General features: G+C 59.1%; 1 protein-coding gene across 1 annotated transcript; it reads right to left on the bottom strand.

Annotated features, from left to right (window-relative positions):
- Positions 1-85: 85 nt before the first annotated feature.
- Positions 86-23,763, bottom strand: SLC6A19 (solute carrier family 6 member 19). Its single transcript, XM_054489557.2, has 12 exons — positions 23,547-23,763; positions 16,563-16,703; positions 14,912-15,049; positions 13,226-13,407; positions 12,204-12,314; positions 11,746-11,858; positions 9,121-9,249; positions 8,862-9,018; positions 6,334-6,538; positions 5,473-5,632; positions 3,807-3,969; positions 86-3,419 (listed from the first exon to the last, which is right to left on the bottom strand). The coding sequence occupies exons 1-12, from the start codon at positions 23,746-23,748 to the stop codon at positions 3,216-3,218; spliced, it is 1,905 nt and encodes a 634-aa protein (XP_054345532.1). The 5' UTR covers positions 23,749-23,763; the 3' UTR covers positions 86-3,215.
- Positions 23,764-26,464: the final 2,701 nt, after the last annotated feature.

Below are 26,464 nucleotides of genomic sequence, written 5' to 3'. Positions count from 1 at the left end.
AGACAGCCTCAAGTTTTTTTGTTGCGGACACCAGGATTCCCAAGACTGAGGCATATTTTAATTGTTTTAAATTTCTTATGTTTTATTTAACCATTTGATGTTGAGATACTTGTAGATTGTCACTCTGTCACTGTCAGAAACAACTCAGATCAGATTGCATGCACCCGAAGCCCAAATTCCCACAGGGATCCTCTCAGCTGCTCTTGGGAGGCCGGGGGCTGCCCTCACACCCACTGCTGCCCTCGGGCCACTGGGCAGGACAGGGTGACAGGTACCCACCATGCGTGGGGGCAGAGGGCTGAGTCCTCTCCTGTGCTCGGGGCACCCCTGTCCATGGGTGGAGGGTTGACGAGCTGACACCGGGTGAGTTCAGCTCTAAGGAGCTCCGCACAGTGCTCCCTGGACTCTGGGGCTCCTTCTTGCAGATGCTCCCGCCAGGGACAGGCCAAGGGCCCCCAGGACCACAATTGCCCCATTCCACTGGACACTGCACCCCTCAACCGCAAGGCCACAACTCCAAATCCATGAGTCCCAGGGCAGGGGCCCAGGTGGACACATTTTTGGAAGGTTCTTATTTGAGTGAGAGGAAGTGTGAGGAAAGAAGATGTGAAGAGCTGGTTGGTCCCCGTCGCAAGGCCACAGGCCTGGGCCATGGCCTCTTCAGAGCAAGCCCCCAAAGCCAGACCCCCAGGAGGAGGCAGGAGCTGGACCTGCCGTCCCCACCATCCCCTCTGAGGTCACTGGCTCACTCATCCCTCTACGTCTGGACAACAGTAACTTTTAGGGTGAGAATATTAAATAGAAGGGATTCATTTAGAAACGTACACTTTATGCCCATAAAGCCTGCATTTCTACCACATTTACAGAGACATTGAAACCTATGAAACAACGCATGAATCAGGAGATGTAGATGAGATGGGAGCTCCCGCCCAGGGTCCTATGGCAGGCATACCAGGGTACACCAATGGACGCCAGGGCACACCAGTGCACACCTGTGCATGCCAGGGTAAACCAATGCACACCTGTGCATGCCTGACAGGGCCTCCTGGGCAGACGCCACAGGGCAGCATATTAATGGGGCACTGATGGGAATTTTCTCGATTAAGGGCCCAAGAGCTGGAAAAGATGAGGTGAGACCCTGTTGAAGCCATCAGCAGGCGATCCCCTCGGTGGCATCACAGCCGGGGGCAGAGGCTGTGATGTTTCCCCCCACCTCTGCTGCTGTGGAGTCTTGCACATCTCAGGGCCCAGTGACAGTCAGCAGGGGTGGAAGAGGCTGGCAGGAGGACTCAGTGTGTGCAGTCACCGCCGGATGGGGTGCTGGAAGGGACGATTGTGACCAGGTTTCTGTGGGTGGAACATCACACTGGCACACACCAGGCTTTCAGTCCTGCCTGTAGGAATTCTCAGAACATCAGTTTAATGTAAGCATCCAGAATCTTCCATGGAAAGCAGAGGTGACCTGTCCATAGGAATTCTCAGAACATCAGTTTAATGTAAGCGTCCAGATTCTTCCATGGAAAGCAGAGGTGACCTGTACGTAGGAATTCTCAGAACATCAGTTTAATGTAAGCGTCCAGATTCTTCCGTGCAAAGCAGAGGTGACCTGTCCATTGAAGCAGATGTCCCAAGTGCCGACTGCCTTTGGCTGAGATAGAACGTCGAACCCCAACAGGGGCCCATCCTGTGACAGGGGCAGGGCGGGCGCCAGGCTGGGCTTCACGGAGTGGTGCAGGGGCTGGAGGCTTCTGGGGGTGCATGGTCTCCAAGGTGCCCTGGACACACAGAGTGCCCAAGGATGGCAGCCAGGGTTGAGTTACCCTGTAACCCATCTTTTCCAAAGGCTGGCTAAAAATTCACACAGCTCATGTCCTCTTAAGAAAATGCACAGTGGTATTTGCCTTGAATTATGCCAAGTTGAGTTTCATTTAACTGCTCATCTATTTGTGGTGGCAGGAGCAATGATTAAATGGCTGGCATTCATTAAGCCGGGAGATGGCCAGAACGCAGAGACTCGGCAGGGGCCGACTGGAGGCAGGGCCCCGGAGGATGCGGCCAAGTTTTCTCAGAATCGCCAGCAACTGCCCACTCCAGCTTCCAAGAGGCTGCTCCCAGTTGAGGGCTACAGGGCCCTGGGAACCCCCAGGTCAAAGGTCAACACCAAGGGGAAGGGGATGGGTAGGGGTGGGCAGCAAGAGTCGCTCCCAGGAGCCAAGACAGTAACCTGTGCTTTTGTCTCCTGCCATCCACAGAGATGAAGCATGGAGGTGTTGCCCCCCACCCCAGCTGCAGCTTCCGCTTCCCCTGGGCATGTGCAGGGCGCAGCACCTCCCCAGTGGTCTGCTCCCCTCTGCACATGCCCCGCGTGACTGTGGCAAGGACAAACACAGAGGGCAGCTGGGCCCCGAGTGGCAGGCACGCATCCCATCGACGTGTATGCACACATATCCACACGTGTCCATATGCGCACATACACACACACAGGCACGCACAAATGCACACCTGCCTGAATATGCACACACACGAGCACACGTCACGCACATATACACAAACAGGTATAGACACACACATATATACAACACACACGTATACACACACGTACACATGCTCACATACACATGTCACACAGGCATACATGCACACACGTGCATATATACATGCAAGCACACATACACAGAACACACATACAATTGCATGCATGTATATACACTCACAGGTGTACATCCACGTGTGCATGTGGACACCCATTGTAAAAGCACACATGCATGCATGTATACACGTGTGTGTTCACACATATGCACACCACACACAACACTGGCATGTATGTCCATATATACATGCACACACACGTGGGCAGCAAATATTGCACACACGTATATGCATGCACACTTGTACACTCACACAATGTCCATACATGTACATGCACACACACGACACACATCTGCACACGTGGCACATGCATATACAATACACACACCCACACACATGTATATGTGTGCACACACATGCAGACTCACACAGTGCCCATGCATGTACGTGCACACATGATAAATATCTGCACACATGACACATGCATGTATAATACATACACTCACACACATGAGTATACACTCACACTCACACACATGCAGGTGCAGCCCGGCCCCCACCCCACAGGTCTTGCTGGTTCCTCCTTCCCTGACACCAGTGTGTGGCACGCCGTGGGATGGGCCTTCTCAGTACTTCAGGTCCCCGTTCATGGAGGCTGTGGACAGTGTGCTCACCAGCCCCTGACGGTCCCCTGGCTTCTGGCAGCAGTTCCTGATAAGCTTGTAGATGGCATAGCTGGGGATGGTGAGGGAGGGCACTCCAGCCACAATCACCACCACCGCATACACCCAGTTCGGGTGGGAGATCTTCTGGGATTTGGGAAATTCCTCCTGGGGAGAGAGCCCCATGGGTGAGTAGGCATCTCGGGAGCCAGCAGGGTTCACTTTGGGGCAAAGGCCCCTCACCCCATGACTCTCACCTCCTGTCCTGTGGGGTAGGCAGGGTGGCCTGGGGCTCCTCCAGCTTCCCCTTTCCCCTACCTCCCAACTCCCAGCCCACCCACCTCCCTCCTGGGATGGCGTGACACATTGGTGTCAGGGAGGCGGGAACCAGCAAGGTGCGTGGGGTGGTGGCTGGACTGCACCTGAGTGTGAGTGTGTGTGCCCCTGTATGTGGGTGTGTGTATTGTGTGTGCATGGGCCATGTGTGTGGATGAGTGTCCTCCTTTCCCCTTCCCCATTCCTCTCCCCACCCCAGGCGACTGCCTGGGTACTTACGTAGCCAGGGTTCCAGATGCTGTAGGTCAGCTCCTGACTGACCTGGACCACGAAGAAGAAGACGAGGATGATCAGCATGAGCAGGGGGCTGACCACACGCCACGTGACTTGCCAGAAGATGTTGGGCTTGTGGCCGATCATGAACTCAATGTCCTTATTGAACCTGCCAAGGCCAGAGACAGCTGTCACTGCTGCTACCAGCTCGGCTTCAACTTGCCAAGCTTTCTGTGCGTTCTGCTACCCTAACAGATGGCGTGCTGCGAGGTGCCTGGCCTCCCCTCGCCAGGGCCCGATCCCTCCCTCCTGGCCGTGGGTGCCTTCTCAAGCAGACCCCTCTGTGGGCATGGCCAGCAGCTGTCTCTGCCCTACGATGCCACCAGCCAGTGCTCGACAGCTTGCCCATGGTCAGAGGTGCCCCGCTCTCGCCCACGTCTGAGGTGGTCACCAGTGCAGAATAGGGGTTGGAGGAGGGAGCACCGCCAGACACCCCCAGCCTCTCCTTCCTTAGCAGCACCCTGAAGTCGGAAAACCCCACACCTTCCACACCCTACGGCTCAATTCCCATCCTCTACTGAACCCTCTTCTGCGCAAGAGTTTATCGTCTGCAGAAATCAGGATGGAGCAGGCAGAAGGTTACACCCAAGCCGGTCCCAGGCCTTCAGTGTCCAGGTGGGTACCCGTGGTCCCCGCAGAAGCGTGTGAGGAGGAGCTGGTCCCACGTGCTCCACATTTACTTGGTTATGCATACACCTCACACCCGGCAAGGGCTTACTGCCCTTGCGTCCTGCAAACCCCACTGCTGGGGTTTTCCCAAGCCAGGAGCCTGCAGGGCTGTGCCTGCTCAATGTTAACTGAGTCTGTCCAATTATTTCTTTTCTTCCTCTTCTTTTTTTTTTTTTTTTTTTTTTGAGATGGAGACTCGCTTTGTCACCCAGGCTGGAGTGCAGTGGTGCGATCTTCCCTCACTGCAGCCTACACCTCCCAGGTTCAAGCGATTCTCCTGCCTCAGCCTCCCGAGTAGCTGGGATTACAGGCGTGCACCACCATGCCTGGCTAGTTTCTGTATTATTAGTAGAGACGGGGTTTTATCACGTTGGCCAGGCTGGTCTCAAACTGCTGACTTCAAGTGATTTGCCCACCTTGGCCTCCAAAAGTGCTGGGATGACAGGCATCAGCCACCGTGCCCGGCTTTGTCTGATTATTTCTAAAGTTATGGTGGCTCCAACCAAGAGTCCCTGTCTGAGGCTCTACCACACTGCTGGAGCCTCTCTGCCCTAAAAAGGCCTGGAGCATCAGGGAAATAAAGCACTCCCCACTCCCCGCCCCCCCCCCCCACACACACACAAGGAGCATCCCCAGCCGTGGGCCCTGCAGTGGCCTCAAGCATGCAGCTCTGGCTCTCTGGGTGGGCACCGCCAAGGTCTGGGCTCCACCGGGCTTCCCGGCTTCCAGCAACACAAAGCTCCCATTATCGGCATGCCAGGGCCCTGCTGATGCCCTCTGCTCCCGCCAGGACAGGTCTACACCAGCCTCCGTGGCCGGCCGAGGCCCCAAGTCATAGATTCTCCCTCCATACCCTGAACACGGCCTGGGTCCTCCCTCACAAGAATGCCCTGTGACCTGGCTTTTCTGCATTAGAGGCGCCTGTCCCCACCGTGGCCCCTACCTGTCCACACCGTACACGTAGACCACAGAGAACATCTCGCAGAAGGCGATGATGAGCAAGGGAATGGAGCCGGCATAGCTGTCCAGCAGGGAGAGCCAGTACTGGCCGGAGTTCAGCGTGAAGATGAAGCCAATGAGGAATGTCCCCAGGCAGATGAGGCCTGCAGGCCAGGGGACAGAGCTGTTCACACACTCGGGGGCTGCACACACAGCCGGGGGACAGAGCTGCCCACACACCTGGGGGCTGCATGAACAGCTGGGGGACAGAGCTGCTCACACACCCGGGGCTGCACACATGGCCGGGGACAGAGTTGCCCACACACCCAGGGGCTGCACACACGGCCGGGGACAGAGTTGCCCACACACCCAGGGGCTGCACACACGGCCGGGGACAGAGTTGCCCACACACCCAGGGGCTGCACACACAGCTGGGGACAGAGCTGTTCACACACCCAGGGGCTGCACACACAGCTGGGGACAGAGCTGTTCACACACCCAGGGGGCTGCACACACGGCTGGGGACAGAGCTGCCCACATACCCGGGGGCTGCACACACGGCTGGAGACAGAGCTGTTCACCCACCCGGGGGCTGCACACACGGCTGGGGGACAGAGCTGTTCACACACCCGGGGGCTGCATGCATGGCCGAGGACAGAGCTGCCCACACACCCGGGGGCTGCTGAACAGTCAGGGGACAGAGCTGTTCACACACCTGGGGGCTGAGTGCATAGCGGGGGACAGAGCTGCGCACACGCCCTGGGGCTGCACACACGGTTGGGGACAGAGCTGTTCACACACCTGGGGTCTGCCATCCCACAGGTGGTACCATTGCCATGGGGACCCCTCCCGACTGCACACGTACCTGTGAGCAGCTCCTTGGGCCACTTCGGGGGGATGACTTTGAGGTCCTGCAGGGGCACAACGACGCCCTCCATGTTCCCAAACATAGATGACAGCCCCAGGCAGAAGAGCATAATGAAGAAGAGCACGGACCACAGTGGGGACACCGGCATCTTGGTGATGGCCTCGGTGAAGACGATGAAGGCCAGGCCTGTGCCCTCCACGCCCTGCACGGATGATGCACAGTCACCAGGGCCTGTGCCCTCCATGGGCTCCCTCTCCTCCCTGCCCGAGGTCTCGTGCACGCCAAGCCACGCAGCATGGGGCGGGCAGGTCTGAGCTGTCATGAAATAGCTGGATCTTGTTTTTTAGGCCCAAAGTGTATTTTCAAAAGCTGAACTATGCATCAGGACCAGCACGTGGATCCCATCATCAAGCGGCACTCAGAGCCCCATTCCGCCCACAGACGGGATCTCCCAGCACAGGGAGCTTCTGAGATCTCACAGCCTGCACAGCCCTGATCCAGTGCGGCTGAGCCACATATCCGAGGTGTTACGCGAGTCGCCTGTTAATAAACACATGCCCTGGATGTGCTCGAAAGTCAGGTGGCTGATGGCCGGGTTAGAGCAGGCTGTGCCCACAGACAGGCTCTCGGGTAAGAACCACCAAGGCGCCGCCACCCGGAGGCCCCAGGGCTGACCTTCTGCTCCTGTGTCTGGTTCCAGACCATCACCGAGAACCAGGCCCCGGCCCATCACGGTCCTGGTGATCAGCGGTCCTAGCTGCGGAATCTCCGGAGAAAAACCTCCACCCATGAGGCTGAGGGACCTGCCCAGCTCCTTGGGGCTCCCTGAAGGGAACTGGCTCAGGGATTGGATATGGCAGGACTCAAGGACCCATTCGAAGACAGGGTCCTCCACGGCCGCTTAACACATCTATGTGAGTTCCAGAGACAAGAGTGGAACCCCTTACACAGCAGGACATGGCTTGTGGAGGACTCTGAAGAGTTTAAAAGGAAATTGTCAGAAGGAGGCGGCAGCAGGTGCATACAAGGCATGCTGCTGCTCTTTAGTGCAGGGTGGGACGTGTTGGGAGGTGGGAGGAGGTGGGAGGAGGCGGGAGGAGGTGGGAGGAGGCGAGAGGAGGCGCCAGGATGGAGGCGCCGACTTGAAGCAACTCTGGTGCTTCTCGGAATGGCACTGCCAAGGGCACCCTGCCATGAGATCACGCACCACGGGGTTTCTTTCTGTGGCGTTTCTAGAAAAGGCAGGTGGGCAGAGCAGCAGAGGGGGTGCCTGGGTCTGCCAGGGTTGAGGAGCAACAGCAAACGGAAACCTTGAGGGCACGGACGGAGGTGCTGCATGTGGCTGTGCAAGGCACTGAAAATGGGTGAATTTCATGGTGCATAATTATACATCACCAAAGTTGCTTTTAAAAAAGACATTTAGGCCGGGCACGGGGGCTCACGCCTGTAATCCCAGCACTTTGAGAGGCCAAGGCAGGCGGATCATGACGTCAGGAGATCGAGACCATCCTGGCCAACATGGTGAAACCCCGTCTCTACTAAAAATACAAAAATTAGCCGGGCATGGTGGTGGGCGCCTGTAGTCCCAGCTAGTAGGGAGACTGAGGCAGGAGAATGGCGTGAACCCAGGAGGTGGAGCTTGCAGTGAGCCGAGATCGCGCCACTGCACTCCAGCCTGGGCAACGGAGCGAGACTCTGTCTCAAAAAAAATTAAAAAAAATAAATAAATAAAAATAAAATAAAAAAGACATTTAGACCAGACGGCCCTGTTGGGCCCCTCCTGCCTGCGCATCCTGCACTTAGAGACCTCCTACAGTTGGCGGAACAGGGCCGGGAGAGGCGGCGGAGCCCTCTGCCTGGCTCCAGCTGGTGCGGAAAGGGCTCGCTCTGCCCAGCTCTTCTCCCAGCGGCCACTGGAGAAGCAGCACTGGGCCCTGAAGTGCCTCATGCCCGCAAAATATGGGGTGGCTCCCCAAAAGAACACTGCATAATTAAAATCGGCAAATGTCGACCTTTAATTGTAACAGCATCTAAACTTCGTTAACTATGGAAATAGTATTCAAAAACACTCGTTACATGGAGTATCCTCAGTATCAGCGTGGCTGAGCCTCGCCGGCCGGTCCAAAATAAAACCTGTCCTAGTGGCCTCACGAGTTCAAAAACAGCTACAAAAACTCTTTCAATGTTGATAGAAGTCATCATATTACAGATGGCCCCAGGGGGTGTTTTGTGTGTTTGATGGGAGAGAATGGAGGGGCAGCCCATGGTGTTCCCCGGCTCCTGCCTCTGAGCCTGTGCCTCTGAGTGTAACAGGAGGCTCGGAAGTGAAATCTCGTGGCCTGGCAGACACCAGTGCCCAGACTGAAGAGCCCTGGATGCCAGGCAGAGCAGACAGTGGGAGCTGGGCCTCCCAGCTGAAGCTCAGCATCTGCGTCCTCCACAGGACAGGGGCCCAGGGGTGGCCGGACTCTGAGGTGCCAGCAAGGGGTATCCTCTCCCTGCCTCGAGCTCCGGAACCGACCTACCTCTGAGAGGAAGGAGTTGATGTCGCAGGTCTGGAACACCAGCTGCGCGTAGGCCGCGGGGTTGGAGGCGTTGCACTGCCGCTGCATCTCCACAAAGTTCTCCTGGGTCACGTTGCCTTCAGGCAGGTCGAACCCGTTGATGAGGGTCAGGATGTTCCTGTGGGTCAGATAGAGGCTGACGGGCACCTGGGGCCAGGGAGGCTGGGAGGCTTCCTGCAGGCGCAGCCCAAGGCACCAGGATGGCGGTACGGCCACTCACGTGCTGAAGCAGTCGTCGTAGCGCTGCGTGGCACGGAACCCAATGATGGAGTAGATTACAATGGCCACGTACACTGATGTGAAGCCGTTGATGATGGACACGATCACCGAGTCCCTCTCGCAGTTGTTGCTGCAGACGAGACCAGTGTCATGGCAGCTGACGATGAGGTCCTGGGTCAGGACACAGCACAGGGCAGCATCCACGTCCCGCCCAGAGTGCCAGCCCCAGGAGTGAGAGGCTGAGCCACTGAGTGACACAGGGAGGCAGTCGGATCCCCTGCCCCACTCTGAGCAGGCTCAGGGGATGCAGAGGTGGCCCTAGGGCAGTGCCTGGTCCCCTGCTGACCTGGCCTCAGCTTAGGGGCTGCCCGGGGCTAAGACTGCTCCTGACTCCCCAGACCACTCTGGTTATAGAGCTCAGGTCTCTTCCCTCCCCGTCTTGTGCCTGTGGTAACCTCCGTCAAGCCTCTAGGGACAGCTCCAGGCCAAAGACATCACATCCATTCTCCCTCAGCCCCCACCCTAGGCGTCCTGTCCAGCTGCTCAGCAGCTGAGTCCTCACCATTTCCTAAAGGCACCCTGTGCTCAGCGTGTCTTGAACTCAAGCCCCGACCTCCCTGACCCAACCCAGCCAGCTCACTCCACCCTTCCCATTTCGGTTGATGCTGACACCATCCCTCCAGATGCTTCCATCAAAAGCCGAATGTGTTATCCTCAGGGAAATGCCAATCAAACTGCAGTGAGACCTCACCACACCCCTGCTGGGATGGCCAGAAACAAAAGTCAGACAATAACAAGTGTTGGTGAGGATATGGGGAAACTGGAGCTTCCTACACGCTGGTGGGAACGTGAGTGGTGCAGCCACTGTGGAAAACAGCCTGACAGCTCCTCGAAGGACTGCACACAGAGGCCCACGTGATGCAGCAACTCCACTCTTAGGTGCACACCCAGAAGAACGAAAGCATGCATCCACAGAAATGCGTACACACAGGCTCATGTCAGCGTGACTCATGATAGCCAAAACGTGGAAAATGTCCATGGATGGATGATGCACAAACCGTAGCCCACGCACACCATGAAATATTGCTCAGCCCTAAACAGGAATGGCGTTGTGACGCCAGCTGTGATGGGATGAGCCTTGAGGGTGTTGTGCCCCATGCAAGGATTAGACATAGGGGCTGTGGCAATGTGGCCACCCCATTGGCAGGAAATGTCCGGACCAGGCACAGCCACAGAGGCAGAGAGTGCATCAGTGCTCACCCGGGGCAGGAGGACAGGGCACTGGGGAGCAGCTGCTCACATATGTGGAGCTTTTGCTGATTGGAACTTTCTAGAACTAGACAGTGCTGACGGCTGGCTTCACAACTCTGTGAATGTACTTAAGACCATTGAACTGGGCACTCCAAATGGGGGAGTTGTGTGGTATACGAGTTATCTGAATAAAGCTGTTATAAAAATAATTCACCCTCAGTTCCACCTCAGCCACTCCACAAAAAAGTCAGAGTCCTCAATCCTGCCTCGGCCCTGCCCCAGCTGCCTGCAGTGCCCAGGGGTCCTCCTAGCACCTGCCCTCAGCACCCAGGGGAGCTCCTGAGGCCTGCGTGGGGCTTCACTGCTCCGCCCAGTGCTCGCACAATGACTCCAGGGTCCTTTCTGTCCCTCCAACACCCTCTCTGCCCCCAACCCCATCCTGCAGGTGCCTCCAAGTGCATCTCCCTCTGCACCCCAGCCCTCCCTGCCTGGGCTCTACACCTGTCAAACCCCAGCCACGCCCCAGCTATGCCCTCCCTGCCCAGCCCCGCCCCTCACACCCAGGGCCCACCCTCCCTACCCAGACCCCTGTTCCAGTCTAGGCCCCACCCTCCCTACCCAGGCCCTGCTCCCTTGCACTGAGGTTCCCCTGTGTCTGACTCCAATTGCACCTTCCCAGCCTGGAGGGCCACCCTGACCCCTAGGAGTCCTCCCTCACCCCCAGCCCCTTCTGCTCTGAAATTCTGGTCACCACACAGAGGACAATTTCTGCACTTGTTTGTCAACCTGCAGAGCCACAGGTCACTGAGGGCAGGTCCTGATGCACCAGGTCGGGCACACAGTAGGTGCTTCATAAATGTGAGTGGAAATTAACTGATACCAGCTGTGCTCCTCCCACACGCTGCTGGGGACTCCAGGGTATGCACCCTTCCCAGGGGCACTGGGAAGCACAGTGGGTACGTGGGGAAGGGACAGTGGAAGGATCAGACCTTGGTCAGAGACGTGGAGGGTGTAGGGGGCGCCACATGTCTGGGGGCCTGGGATGCCCAGGGGTGGGCTGGGAGCGACGTGGGTGTGGAGCAGGGAACTGGGGAGAGCACAGGAGGGGTCTGCACCAGGCTCGTGGAGGGACGGGTGTGGGGAAAGCTGCAGGCGCCCAGCTCCTGGCCCTCCTCGCAGGGAGACCTGTCCCTCCTCCACACGCTGCACTCTAGACTCAGCTCGCATGGACCCTGAGCAGGAGGGAACAGGCCCATCCGGGCAGCAAGGCCCCGGCCACACAGCCACAGAGCACTCTCCACCTTGTCTTTTATCCTCCCAGCAAGAACCCCCTAGGACTGAGAGGGCAACTGAGGCCCGCCACGCCCACACTCACTGCACAGAGTTGTAGCTGGAGAAGGAGATGAGGCCCCCGAAGGCCAGGGAGAAGGAGAAGAAGACCTGTGCGCCCGCGTCCAGCCAGGTGACCGGGTTGGCCAGCTCTGTGACCTGCGCCACATGGAGACCCTCAGCCACTCGCGGTGCAAATGGGGCCATGGGGACCTGGGAGGGTGTGCTCCAGGGAGGCTGGGGAGGGTTGAGGCTATCGGAGTGGTCAGGACAGGCCACAGCCCCCTGGGGTGGCAGCTATGCCTTCCCTGTGGGGGCTCCATCGGCTCACAGGGGCAAAGCCACCCTCCCAGAAGCTGCCCCGGGCCCCAGGGACAGGCCTTGCCCTTGCTGGCCCTGTGGACCTCCTCAGGCCTGGGACTGGTCGAGCAGCAGGCTGCCTGTCCCCGTGGATGAGAGCTGGTATTGAGGCTGGGGGGGCCCAGGGCAGCCTCGGGGACTCACGTTGGGCGTGAAGAGGTAGACGATGCCTTTTGTGGCGCCCTTCAGCGTCAGGCCTCGGATAAGGAAGATAGTCAGGACAACATAGGGCAGCGTGGAGGTGATGTACACGACCTGCGGGGGCGGGACATGTGGGATGGGCGGGGAGGGGAGGCCGGGCATGAGGGGAGGGGCACGTGGGGGTGGGGTATATGGGGAATGGGGGCTGGGCCTCTGGGGGGCGAGGCATGCTGGAAGGATTGGGAGGGGGCCAGGCCTGTTGAGGGGACAGGGCACATGGGAGGGGTGGGGATGGGGGCAGGGGCTGTGGGGGCGGGGCCTGCAGGGGGCGGAGCATGTGGAATGGATGGGGATGGGGTCCAGGCCTGCAGAGTCAGGGTATGTGGGACGGTGCGGAGGGGGGCCGGGCCTACGGGGGTTGGGGCATCTGGGGAAGGGGGCCCAGGACGACGGCGGGCCGGGCATGTGGGACGGGTGGGGATGGGAGGCAGGGCCTGCGGGGGGCCGGGTATGTGGGATGGTGCGGAGGGGGGCCGGGCTTGCGGGGGCTGGGGCATGTGGGACGAGTGGGGAGTGGGGCAGGGCCTCACAGGCTGCCAGCCCACCAGAAGAAAGGGCTGGCCGCTCTGGACCTTGTACCAAAGATTCCCATGTAGGGGAAGATCAAGCCTCACTCTTCCATTTCCACCTTCCTGTTTTATCATCATCATCATCATCATCATCATCATCGTCATCATCATCGTCTAACTCTTTCTGGTAGTTTCTATTACTCCTACATAACGCTAAGTGTCGTGTGGGCCAACGCCAAGTTCCTGGGGCCCCAAGTCTGGTCATTTCAGGAAACCTGGGTCAGGCAGGGCCCCTCCTGCCCAGGCCAGTGAGCCTAAGGGCAAAGGCAGCTCTCTTGGTGGGGTCTGGGGAAAGGCGGAGCCCGGGACCCCCAGAGCTGGGTTTTACAGTGCAGCCGGCCAGAGGCAGGGCTGCCCGCACCCGCCCTCTGCAGCCTGGCCCGGCCCATGCAGTACCTTCCCGGTGGTCTCGATGCCGCGGATGGTGCACATGTACAGGACGCTCCATGCACAGGCCAGGCACAGCAGCATCCTCCACTGGATGGAGCCCGAGTCGCTGATGGACGTGGAGATGTTGAGCGTCTCTCGGTACCAGAAGTAGTCCACAGGGGAGCTCCTGGCACACTCATCCACATACCCTGGGGAGAGGGCCATTCACACACCTCAGGGTACGGGTCCCCCAAGGCAGGAAAATGGAAGGCCTTGAGCTGGAAGAAATGCCAGCCACGCTCCAGAGGCCTTGACACCAGTGACACGCCCACACGTGCACATGAACACAGGCACACATGCTCACGTGCACGCACGCACACAGCACACATGCACAGCTGCACCCTCGCATGCACATCTGGTCCATGCACCTGCACACCCCACACATGCACATGGACACACACAGCACACACATGCACAAGGCACACGTGCTCACATGCACACACATGCATGTACACACACAGCACACAAGCGTGACTGTACCCTCGCGTGCACATCAGGTACCTGTACCTCTACACCCCACACATGCACATGCACACAGCACACATGCTCACGTGCACACACATGCATGCACACATAGCACACACATGCACGCACACACACACAGCACACATGCACAGCTGCACCCTTGCATACACGTCTGGTACACACACCTGCACACCCCACACATGCGCACACCTTTGTAAGCACATGAGCACACATGCCTACACAGGTGCACTGGTTAGAAGGCTCCAGCCCCAACAGTCAGGTGCACCCTGGGCCTCACGCTGCTCCCTCTTCCCTGTGCAAGTCTGGCGACCTCAGAGTGTTTGCGCTGCCAGGCTGGGGCCCTCGCCTGCAACTGCCCACTCCACACACTCTCACCACTGTGGGCCTCTCTGGGCTTGTGGAACCACCCTGAGACCCTTCTAACGGGGAAGTGGTCTAATTCCAGAGGACCCCACACCCCCAGAGGCAGGAAAGGGCCCCGACAGTCCCAGCGTGCAGTGAGGGTTGCAAGTATCGTGGGAGGATCTGTCTTATTCCAACCCCAGGGGCCATCTTGCCGGCCTCGACAGGGCAGTAGCATGCAGGGAAGCCCCACTGGCCCCGTTGTGCTGGTTGGACCAGAAGCCAGTGGTGACCAAGCCGGTCAGGCCCCAGGGCCACGTGTGAATAGCCGTGAGCTGACTACATGTCACACGTAGAGGGTCTGCCCCCTACGCTCCCTCCCTGGGCAAGAGGGTTCTGGAAGGGCCGGGGTGGGAGGACAATGCGGGGCCCACATGGGCAGGACAGACCCACCTGTGCGGAGCAACGCAGGGATGCATGGGGCAGGAGGCGGCAGTCCTGACACCACATGCCTTCCTGGAGAATAGGGAGAAGCCTCCCAGCAGCCCTGGGCTCCAGGCTGGTGACCGGGGGTCCTCAGAGCAGGCACAGCCCTGCCGGGCTCCCATGCTTTCCTCCCAAGGGCCTCATCCTCCACCACACCCCCGACACAAGAGCCACCACTTTTAAGGCCTTTTCTCTTGTGCTGTCATTTTTTGACACCCTGTTGCCTTGGGGCTCTGGTTTCTGCCACGCCTGACCCGAGTTTCGTGAGGCCATGTGCCTGCTATGAGAGGCGCGACAGCCCCACAGGTGAGACGGACGGGGCTGTTTGCAAGGACTCACCTGTCTGGTTCTCGTTGAGCGGGCACTCGCTCCAGGGCAGAGGCTCCTGGAAGGAGTTGAATAAGTACCACATGATCCAGGAGATGATGGTGTTGTAGTACAGTCCCACCACGAAGGACACAAGCATGGAGGTCAGGCCTGCAGGGAGGCTGCTGCTGAGGCTTGGGGCCGAGGCACACCCTCCACTGGCCGCCCGTCCCCACTCTGAGCAGGAGGTCCCAGGGCTGGTACAGGGTGTGGCCGGGATGGGCTACTCCAGAATCTGAGGGGCAGACCCAGTGCAGGCCGGGACCATGCAGCTGATGCCGTGGTGCAGCCTGTACACACCTTCCTGGTTCCTGGCTCACGCCTGCCCTGCACACGCCTGCCTGGCTTGCCCCAGGCATGGGTCTCACCTGCCCAATGCAACCTCCAGCAGGTGCATCCAGACCACGGCCTTGGCAGAGAACTTTTGAGGTACCAGTAGCCTGGTTGCTGCTTACAGGCTGGGGGACTGCCCACTTGGCCCTGTCCCAAACTGGGAAGCCCCCGTGGCCCAGGACAGGTGGGTGGGCTTCAGGAAAGCCTTCCCTGTGGAGGACTCATGAGAGGGGAGACAACAGAAACTGCAGAGGGGAATGTTCTCAATTATTTGGGGACAGCTAGGCAGGATGAAAAGTGTGCTATGTAGTACATGCTTTATTGAAGTTTCACCAAATGTGTTGTGAATATATGAGTGTGAGATGGGGAAGAGAGACAGAGGGAGAGACAGAGATAGGGGAAGAGAGAGAAGGGGAAAGAGACAGAGAGAATAGGAGGGGGAAAGAAAAAAAGACAGACTGAGAGAGGGAGAGAGAGAGGGGGGAAGGAAGAGAGAGAGTGGGGAAGGGAGAGAATAGGAGGGGAAAGAGAGAGTGACAGAGACAGAGAGAGAGGAAGAGAGAGGGAGAGACAGAGAGAGGAAGAGAGAGGGAGGAGGGAGGTCTTAGAGACTCAGCGAGAGGGCGTGGGCACTGCCCTGGGCCTGGAGGGAGGCCTTGGAGACTCAGGGAGAGGCCGGGATGAGGGTGTGGGCTCTGCTCCAGGTCTGCAGGCTTCCGAAGGGCAGGTGCTTCCTGGACTCAGACCCCTCTCTGGAGTGGACCCTGCCCTTTCCTCCTCCGTCTTTCACCGTTTGTCCATATTCTGAGGCGTTAATGAGCCGTGTCCTCTTGGTGAGGCTGCACTGGGTCTGCTCTTGGGCCCCAGAGCTTATAAATGTGTGACTATGTCTGGGGGGGTCAGTGCTGGGGACCTCCTCACTAGGTGTGCGGGAGTGGACACAGGACACTGGCGCCCCCTCCTGGGCCCGGGGCTCTCGCTGAGCGCTGCTGTGGGCAGGGTTTGAGGGGTCACTCTGCTGTCCAGCGTCTGGACCCTCCTGGGCCCTGGGCTGCCAGGGACTCGGGCGGCCTCTGCTGGCCTGTCTGGCTCCTGGTGACCAGGAGTGGCCTGGAGTTTCCAAAGGCCTCCAGGAGGAGATGAAGCTGGGACCTTTGTTGTGCCAGAAACAGACAGGGAAGGCGGAGCAGGGGCGCCGAGGCCAGCAAGGCGAACCCTGGGCCCAGGTAGAACGGCTCTGCGGGGCAGAGGTGACCCCTGGGCCCAGGTGGAGTGGCTCCGAGGCACTCACCTACGCCCTTCAGGGCCGGGTGGATGGAGCTCCACACTCCCAGGCTGCCCTGCCGCAGCCGCTGCCCAATGGCAAACTCCAGGTGCAGCAGGGGGATGCCCTCCAGGACCAGCAGGATGAGGAACGGGATCATGAAGGCTCCTGCAATGGGAGGAGTCCGCCACACCTGAGAGCGGTTCCCAGGAGAGCAGGAAGGCCTCCCTCGGGAGCAGGCATTCACCGCAAGCCTTGCAGCCCCTGTGGCCGGCCCACCACGTGGGAACAGAGCTGAGATGGAGCAGCCAGTCCATGGGATCAGGGCCAGAGCTGACTCCACGTTCTAGAAGCACTGCTGGGCAGCTGGACTTTCCTGACCATCACACAGGCTGAGGTCGCCTATGGGACCTCGGGACGTTGTGGTCGTTAAGGGAGGTGTGGTCCATGCCCCATGCGCTCTGACCAACATGCCACCACAGCCACTGCCTGGGAATCGACCTCCGCACCCACCCCCTGGCAGTCCAGGAGTCCCACAGAGGAGCTGCTTTTGCCTGTCCAGTCAGGGGCTTCCAACAGCAGCGTGCCCACCTCTGCCCCACCTATGCCAGCTGCACCTGCCGCGTCCTTCATTGGCTTAATGAACGTTCTGTGGATTTGGCAGGCCTGTGGGGAGAGGCTGTTTCCTGGCAATCGTGCGTGGCCTCAGTGGGGAGTTAGGGTTTAATGGGGACCGTTTTGGTTCTTCAGACAGAGTTCTAAAGATGGACCTGAGCCCAGGTGCTAGTTACATGGCATTGTGGATGTCTTTAATACCACTGAATTGTACGTGTAAAAATGATTAAAATGGAAAATTTTACATATATGTATTCAATAACAATAAAAAATTGCAAAAAGGAGAACCATGTTGGGACACTTCTGCTTCTGGTGTGACAACAGTTTTGTCTTATGGGGGATCTACCCACCTCTGCACTGCTACCTCTTTGCCCTAAAAGGACACCTTCAGCCATCATTCTGGGGCTAATTCTCTAATGTGGAACAGTGTAAGATCACCTTTGAAATATGATGCTACTTAATCTTTGTGAAATTGTAGTCATTCAGTCTGGGCTAGAAACGTAGCAGGGAAGTGGGACTGGCCAGGCGCTGACAGCCAGGAGACAGGTTATTCACTCATGGTCTAAACCGAGGGCCACTTTTAGTGTTTCAACTGACTGGAGAGTTGTTTGTTTGAAAATTGGTTTGAAATAGATAAAAGATAGGATGTGCTGATCCTGAGAGGAAGTCGCGTGGCTCCCGTGATCATCAGGCGCAGAGGCTCAGAGTCAGCCTGGGACCGGGGGAAGAGATTCAGGAAAAATCGCAGATGCTTAGAAGGATTTCACACTCACATTTCCTCACATCTTTAAATTCTGTCTCTTTTAAAAAACCAAAGCCGAAAAGCATAGGTCAGCTTCCTCTCAGAGCTCAGCAGCAGCCAGCATCCAGAGAAGGGGCCTGGCTGGGCCCATGAACTCCACTCGCCCAGCCAAGCGGGCTGCCCTGGCCGCTCCCTCTGCGGGTGGACGTACAGCCTCCCAGCTCAGCCACAAAGCCCCAAGGCTACACACAGGATGAGCTGCAGCCACTCCTGGGCATCATGACGGTGCCCAAGGTGCTCAGCAGAGGGCGAGGAGGGACACAGCCTTGGCAGGGCTCCCATCCAGCCAGGGCAGTGTGGACACCGGTGGGTCCTTCGCTCAAAGGTGGAGAAGGACGAGGGTCAGGGAACAGCAGAGATGAGTGCAGGCGTGGGGCCCGGCATCCGAGGCTGGCCTGACACCGCGCAGTGCGTCTCCTACCTGAACCCGAGCACCCTGCTATGGGGACGCGGAAGCAGCTCCCGTCGCACCTGCCCCAGGCTGGACGGAAGGGCCACGCTGCAGCCGGGGGGAGCACAGCGAAGCCGACAGCCGTTGGGACCGAGGTCAGCAGCTGCAACAGCGCAAGAATTCCAAACACAGCTGTGGCTGAAGGGCGTGGGGGTGTGCAGGTCCCAAACCCCAGTGAGCCTGATCCCGACCTGGGTCCTGTCTCCTGGGGGCCACCTTTCTGTCCCGTGGTGACTGACCCTGAGAGGGAGGGCTGCGGGGATGCTCACATGACACTGGGGTCCCAGCGACAGCCCCTCCTCACGCTGCATGTGCCTGGGGCCTCTCAGGAGGGATGCGTGACCCACCTGCCTGCATCCTCCCCACCGGCAGAGCCAAGCCCCCATCATCCTCCCACCCCCCAGGCCGGGCACCCTCACCCTCCTTCCCACACACTTGTTCCATTTGTTCTTCTCCCACCGAATCTCTTAAACCCTGAGCTCCCTCCAGTCCATCCCCATTGCCTCCCTTCCCCGACCCAGCCACTGTCTCTCCAGCTAGCAGGGCCATGTCAGACCCCAAACTACCGTCCTCAGGGGATGGCACTGCACGTGTGTGAGAGACAGACACACACAGAGACAGTGACACAGAGAGACAGAGACAGAGAGGGAAGCAGGGAGAGAGACAGAGACACACACAGAGACACAGTCACAGAGAGGGAGATGGAGACACACACACAGAAACAGAGAGAGACAGAGGAGAGAAATAGAGACAGGGTGATGGAGAGAGACAGAGAAAGAGAGAGAAGGAGGGAGGGAGGCGTAGAGGCGAGAGGGAGGAGCTGGGTACTGGAGGCTGTGACTTCCTCACTTGGCCCCTGCCAGCCTTTCTCACTCCTCCGTCTCCCACTTTAACACCGAGCCTTTTCTCTCTCCTCCCTCTGTGTCCACTTGGTGCCTGCCTGTTGAGTGGAACAGGGCCCTCTGGAGCCCAGGGCCTCTATCCCCACACAGGCCCCTCTCTCTGAGCTGGGGTTCCAGGGACAGCTTCCTTCAGAAGCAGGAGCTGCAGGTGGCAGAAGCAGAGCCAGGTGTGTACGGTGGGCTGGCGGGATGCTGGATTCATCGTGAGATGAAAGGCAGAAGGGAATGGTAGCCAGGTGCAGGAGATGCTCACCAGCGGGTCCCTATGGGAGGGGGTGGGGGCTGCAGGCTCACCTGCAGGGACACCCAAGACCCCAGCAGGGCCTGCTCATTAGGTTAAAATAAGAAAAGATTCACTCCTCCAATTTTTTTTCACAAGAGCTTGATTTGAAACTCTTCCAGACAAAACTACCAGGAAAAAGCAAGTGCATGATCCCCAGTGTCCTCCACCCCCTCCCTTCCCTCCACTATGCCCTAACCCTAAATGCTCGGGTCTTCCCATCGCTCCATCTCCATTGAGAAAACCCCTACTCATCCTTGAAAACCCCATCAGGGTGTCCCCTCTTCTGAGAGTCTCAGTAGTTGCCCTTGCTCCTGGTGGCGTTCCTTTCTGAAAGTTCCTCGGGGCAGGAGACCCTCAAATCCCCAACCTCTGGGGCTCAGGCTCAGCATGGAGCAGTGAACAGAGAGGACTCGGTCGGGGGGCACACACCCATTCCACCCCAAATGCAGCCCGGAGGCAGCCAGGCCCTCCATTGCTCCCAATGAAGGAGGCTGTCCTGCCCCAAGAAACTCAAGGAAAGCCAAGCATTCTTGACAATTAAAGCCACCAGAATATGAATATTTATCTTTTAAACGCAGCGACTTCTTCCTAGTGTGGGGTGAGGTGCAGAGGAAGGAGAGAAGGAAAGGGGCGGCCAGCGCCCAGGGGACACCGCGTGGCTCTGCCTGGTGGGGCAGTGCAGGGTGCCTGGACGTGGTTGCAAAGGTCCCTGGAAACCGGGCCTCTCTGCAGTGCTGCAGACGTTGGCTCACTCAGGTGGAAGCAGGTAACCGAGAGAATGGGGTGGGGACATGGCTAAATGGAAAGCACCCAGAGAGAAAGAGACACGGCACAGAAACAGTTTCTCCTGTCTGTCCTTGAAAAAGTGGGAAACCAGGAGAGGGAGGGGGAGGAGGGAGCTGCAGTTCTCACGCAGGGACTAAGCTTCCCCTTTTTTCTCTCTCCAGCAGATGGTGTTTGTGGCACCAAGTAAATGCTGCATGGATTTTTGCTAAGAATTAGCTGTAGATGGACTAAGGGGAAAGCTGACCCCGGGGCCAGGCGTTGAGCAGCAAAGAAGAGACAGCTGGAAACAGCTGTGCTGGGGCCGCATGGTCCTTGAAGGGGCGGCTTCTCAGGCTCCCACACACCACCTCGCTCACGTGCACCATCACTGCCACGTGCAGAGGAGCTGGGGAGCAGCCCCTGAGGGGCCAGCTGTGGGGTGGGCTCTGTCAGCAGCCACTGATGGGGACACACGGGGCAACTGAGGTTTCTGGACAGACACAGGTGGGCATGAATGCGTCTCCGCCTGCGCCACCAGCACTGTGGGGCCCCGCCGTGGGGATGTGGTGCTCCCAGGTGGGGGTGAGCGGGGTGAGCCCTGGCTGACCATGCCTCACGGCTTTCGGTTGCTGTTCCTGCACACCTGCCCCCTGCCCCCAACACCACTCTCGGGGGGCTCCGCCATCACACCCATTTCCCAGGTGAGAACGCCTAGGTGCAGCACGCCCTTGAGGTGGCTCAGGTGAGTGGGGCGGCTGAGTTTGGAAATGCCCTTCCTCAGGAAAGGGTCCCTTGAGCCTGCCCACCTGGCACAGGCTCTCCAAGGAGGGCAAAATCTGTTAAGACACAGGAGACTCGGAGGCACACGTAAATGGTTTTTAACCTCGAAGGACAATCCCAAACACTCAGGAGGCTTCCAAGAGGGAACCAGGAGGACCCAGCTGCCTGCTTCCCCTCAATTTGGTCTCGATGACCCGCATCAATTAGGAAATCTGGTGTCACTGACACGGCATGCATGCTGGGGCCCTCACTAAGATGCACAGAGAGAGAGTGCGCTGTCTGTGGGTGCGGTCTCCCAGGGACGTGGCCTGCTCTGCTGTTTTGGTGCCCATGAGGCCCCCAGGAGCCAGAGGAGGGGACCCTGTGTCCCCAGGTCCTTTCAGCTGCCTCCCTGAAAGCTCCCTCGTGGCAGAGCTGCAGCCCAGATTAGATTCACCAGGAGACAGTTGCCCTGCTGGGAAACCCGGTGGCCTGCAGAGCCGTCTCCCATTCTCGGGGCCCTGCCCTCCTGGCCCGAGTCCCTCTGGCTGCAATGTGGGCTTCAGCTCTTTCAGGCTGGTGGTCTGGTATGTGGGGTCCTGGTCAGCCCCCACAGCGTGACCAAAAGGCACGGGGTTCCTCCAGGCCGGGGGGACTGCCAGAACCCTGTGGAGCCATCTGCGATGCCGCAGCTGATGGGGGCCCAGGTGACAGTGGTCCTCAGAGTCTAGCTGGTGACCTGGTGGCCCAGCCAAAGGGCCAGGTCAGGGGCAGCTTGTCTGGGGTCTGGGGTCTGGGGTCTGGGGAGAAGGGCCTGCTGGTATCCACCCCAGGAGTGGGACCATCTGAGACCCAGCACATCCCAGAGCCCTGCTCGGACCTCCTCACCTGGGCCTGCCTGCCCGGAGCCCGCTGCCCCCTGCCCGCACCTGTCCACCCCAGCATGGCCCAGGGTGCAGCGCCAGCACCTGCTGCTTGAAAGCTGCTCGCTCCCAGGCTCCACCGTGCACAGCGGCTGGTCTCTCGGTGTCAGAGCGGGGACTATCTGAGGTGCTGAGAGCCCCATCAGATTCCCACCCAAGCCCGCATCTTAGAACTTGCCCTTCTGTGCAAAGACAAATAACTTCCCAGGCAGGCTCAGGCAGTCCCAACCCCTCCTCTTCCCAGGAGGCATGTGTCTGCCCCTCCGTCCCCAGTGCCTGTGGCTCAGTTTCTCCTCCAAGCTAAACAAACTCAGGGTGTGGGTGAGCGCAGGGATCCTCCCCACAGGATAGGGCCCTGAGGGAGGAGGCGAGGACAGTGGCCAGGAAGTCCCTGAGGCTTTGGTGAGCTGAGACTTGGGGACTGTCAGGGACTATAGTATTGGAGTGGCCGAGGTCCCCTGCCCTGCCTCCAGTGGAAAGTGCAGGCTGGACCAGAGGCTCATGAAGCGCCCGCCCCCCCGCAAGGCAGTGATCAACTCCTTGACAATGCTGGAGGCGAAACTGATTCAGGAAAAGCCCATTTCTGTTTTTCTTTAAAAACCTTCACATCACAAAGCCCACGTGAGGGACAGCAGCTCTCCATGGTGAGAAAGAACAGGGCCCACCGAGGGAGGGCTCCTCTAAACGGAGGCTGAGACCCTCACGGCCCGCCGTGAACTGCCCCAGGGCAGCAGGAAGCCTGTTTCCCGAGGGTGCCTGGCCCACCTGGACCTTCTACTGAGAAAGCAGCAGGTTTATGAGGGCAGCAGCTTTGGGGTTTGCCAAGCCCAAGGCTGAGCTCAAGTGTGGGGTCCTAGGTGCAGCACCCTGCCAGGCCTGGGAGCCACTTCTCAGATGCTCTGGGCCACTGGACGGGAAAACAAATGTCACCTCCATGCCAGCAGCGGCCATGCCCACCTGGGCCCCAGGAGCCAGAGGAACGAGAAGCAGTCAGGCTTGTGTGTTGGGTGGGCACAGCGGCTCCCGGCCTCCAGGCCTGAGGGCACCTGGCTCAAGAGCCAGGCCCGAGTCCACAGGCTCCAGCTACCCACTCTGCTCCTCTAGGGTCACCTGCCCCCAACCCAGCTACCTCCTCTGCTCCCTGCACTGGCAGGTGTCTGCCTGTGGGGCTGGGACGAGAGGTGATGCCCAGGAGGGCTCGGCCCCGCGTCTTCCGAGGAGGTGCTGTACCGGGAGAAGCACCCTTCCCCCGGCCCCACCCTCAGGCCAGAACGTTCCAGGACTGCCAGTCTGGAACACAGGGCCCTCCCTGGAGCCCCACACGAAGTTCTGGGGCCGTGCCGGCCACGCCCATCTCCTCACCAGCAGCCTAGGAACCGGGCACGGGGGCCCGTGGGGGCCCCAGCTGCCCCCACACCCTCCGTGCTTGGGGAGCCGAGGGTCCGGGGAGGACGTCTGCCCAGGGCCTCTGCGTGTGTCTGTGTTTCCCCGGCCCCGCCCGGCAAGCTTACCTCCTCCGTGACTCTGACACAGGTAGGGGAAGCGCCACACGTTGCCGAGGCCCACGCAGAAGCCCACGCAGGTGAGCAAGTACTGCGCCTTGTTGTCCCACTTCGGCCGGGAGCTGGCCTCCTCCTGCTCGATGGTCTCCAGCTCAGCCAGGGACAGGATCCGGGTGTCCAGGCCGGGGTTGGGCAGCACGAGCCTCACCATGGTGGTCGCTGGACGGCTCCGCACACAGCAGGCAGGGCAGAAGCTGGAGGGCGAGTGGCCGTGGGCCGGGAGCCGGGCACTTTATAGAGAACCTTTGGCACCTCGCCCCACGCACCTGGGCAGAACGGAGCCAGTCGTCAGCAGATCTGCAGGGTGCGTCCGCGGAGGGACTGTTAATGCCTTATCTGCAGAGACGCCCGGCCCCGGGGCCAGCAGAGCCACCCACTGCCTTTGGGCAACCGAAGGCTGCTCCGTGGGCGCTGGCCACCCCTCCCCCTGCACAAACGCACACACAAATGCGCACAAACGCCGGTGCACCCGGGGAGGAAGAACCAAGGCAAACAAACAGGACGCTGGCTCTGCCCCAGTCTGGGAGCCCCCCGCTGCTGCACACCCCCACCTGCAGGAAGCCGGGTGGGCCTCTCCACAGCTCCCTGGAGCACAGGCATCCCCGGCCCCCACCCCAGTCCAGGGAGAGGGAACTCAGCGGGAGCAGGGGCCCTGGGGCAGCTCTTGGTCTGCTCACACCAAGCACAGTGAGGCCCTGGGCCCCTCCAGCCGGGCTCTGGGCTCTAGACGGCTGCTAGGGGGCCCGGCTTCCCACCAGTCCCCACGGAACCACGGCTGCTTGGGATGTGGCCTGAATCAACCTGAGAGTGGGGTTCCCGTGGCTGTGCCCCCTGGGCCAGTTTCATTCTGGGGTTCGTAATGAACTTCATAATGAACAGCTCATGCTGCCCAACCCCAGCCTGGACGCCCAGATCCCACCCCTGGCTGAGCTGGAGAACATGGAGCAGGAGGAGTCCAGCTCCCAGCCATAGGTTCAGGACCCAGAACCACCCTCTGGGGCAGCCTCGTCCCCAAGGGCCCTCTGGGGTCACCAGGGATGCAGGGTCCCATGCCATGGAACCTGCAGTCACCCCAGATCCCCGCCTTCCCGATGACTGCAGGGTTTCTGTCCTTCTGTGGAGCACTTTGTGGGGGGCAATCCTGTGCCGGGCGCGGGACAGCGAGGGAGATGGCATCCCTGCTCCCCAGCAGAGAGGCTACAGGGCTGACCACGGGGTCCAGGAGGGGCCGGAGGAACGTTGCAGGGAGTTCAGGAGAGGGTCCTACCCTGGGGGTTGTGTCTCCAAAGCCAGAGCGGGGTTCTCCCCTGGTTTTCCACACAGGGAGTTGGGGGGCCCTCCTCTGTCGGGCGCTGCCCGTTTGGGCCCCCACCTGGGCCTCCCCTCACGTCTCTCCCATCCAGGAGACCTCAAGCTCTGGAATCCCGGACCAGCCTTCCTAGGGCCGGGGACGGTGCCACACCCTGCCTCTCCCCAGGCCTTCCTCCCTTCGCCTCCGTTCAGCCTCTGGGCTCACCTCCCTGGGGGCCCTCGCTGGCCCCCTGCCCCCACTGCCCACACAGCTCCCTCCATAGCCGGGGCCTTCCCGGCAGGCACGGGACTTTCTTGCTAGCCTCCTGGTTCCTTTATCTCAGTCTGCACCGCTGGCCGATAAGGACCCAGAGCCGCCCCCGCCCCCACCTCCACCCCGCACCGGGCTCACCGACATTCGCTGAGTAATGGAGATGAAGGCGCTGGGGGCGTCACTCAGAGATGAGCAAGTTTAGGCGCCTGACCTTTGCCCCAAGGACACAGGGACTCAGAAAGGGAGGCCAGAAGGAAGAGATCACGTTTGCGTTTAAGGACGCCTGGCTTCCGAGCACAGTGCAGATTGGAGGGAAGGGTGGGGACCTGGGAAGACAGAGAGAGAAAGACAGAGACAGAGAAAGAGAGACAGGGAGAGACAGAGACAGAGAAAGAGAGACAGGGACAGGGACAGAGAGAGGGAAAGACAGAGAAAGGCAGAGACAGAGACAGGGAGAGACAGACAAAGAGAGACAGGGAGAGAGAGAGAGAGAAAGACAGACAGAGAAAGAGAGACAGGGACAGGGACAGAGAGAGGGAGAGACAGAGACAGAGACAGAGAGAGAGAGAAAGAGACAGAGACAGAGAGAGATGGAGACAGAGAGAGAAAGACACAGAGAGAGACAAAAACAGGGAAAAAGAGAGATGGGGGAGACAGAAACAGAGAGAAAGAGAAAGAGAGAGGGAGAGACAGAGACAGAGAGACAGGGAGAGACAGAGAAAGAGAGAGACAGAGAGATAGACAGAGACAGAGAGAAACAGAGAGATAGAGACAGAGAAAGAGACAAAGAAAGAGACAGGGAGAGCCAGAGAGAGAGAGACAAGGAGAGACAGAGATAGAGAGAGAGAGGGAGAGATAGAGAGAGAGAGGAAGAGACAGAGAGAGGGAAAGTACAGAGAAAGAGAAACAGGGAGAGACAGAGGCAGACAGAGGAAGAGAGACAAGGAGAGACAGAGATAGAGAGAAAGGGAGAGACAGAGAGAGAGAAAGAGAGAGAAACAGAGAGGGAGAGACAGAGACAGAGAAGAAGAGAGAGATGGGGAGACAGAGATGGGGAGAGACAGAGAGAGAAAGACAGAGAGAGAGACAGGGATAGACAGAGACAGATAGAGACAGAGAAAGACAGAGACAGACAGAGAAAGAGAGACAAGGAGAGACAGAGAGAGAGAAAGTACAAAGAAAGAGAAACGGAGAGATAGAGGCAGAGAAGGAGAGAGGGAGAGACAGAGACAGAGAGAGGGAGAGACACAGAGAGAAAGACAGAGAGAGATAGAGAGATAGAGACAGAGAAAGACAGAGACAG

Source organism: Pongo pygmaeus, chromosome 4 (assembly GCF_028885625.2).
Source record: "Pongo pygmaeus isolate AG05252 chromosome 4, NHGRI_mPonPyg2-v2.0_pri, whole genome shotgun sequence".
Lineage (NCBI taxonomy): Eukaryota > Metazoa > Chordata > Mammalia > Primates > Hominidae > Pongo > Pongo pygmaeus.
This window is presented reverse-complemented; position numbering and strand designations above follow the sequence as displayed.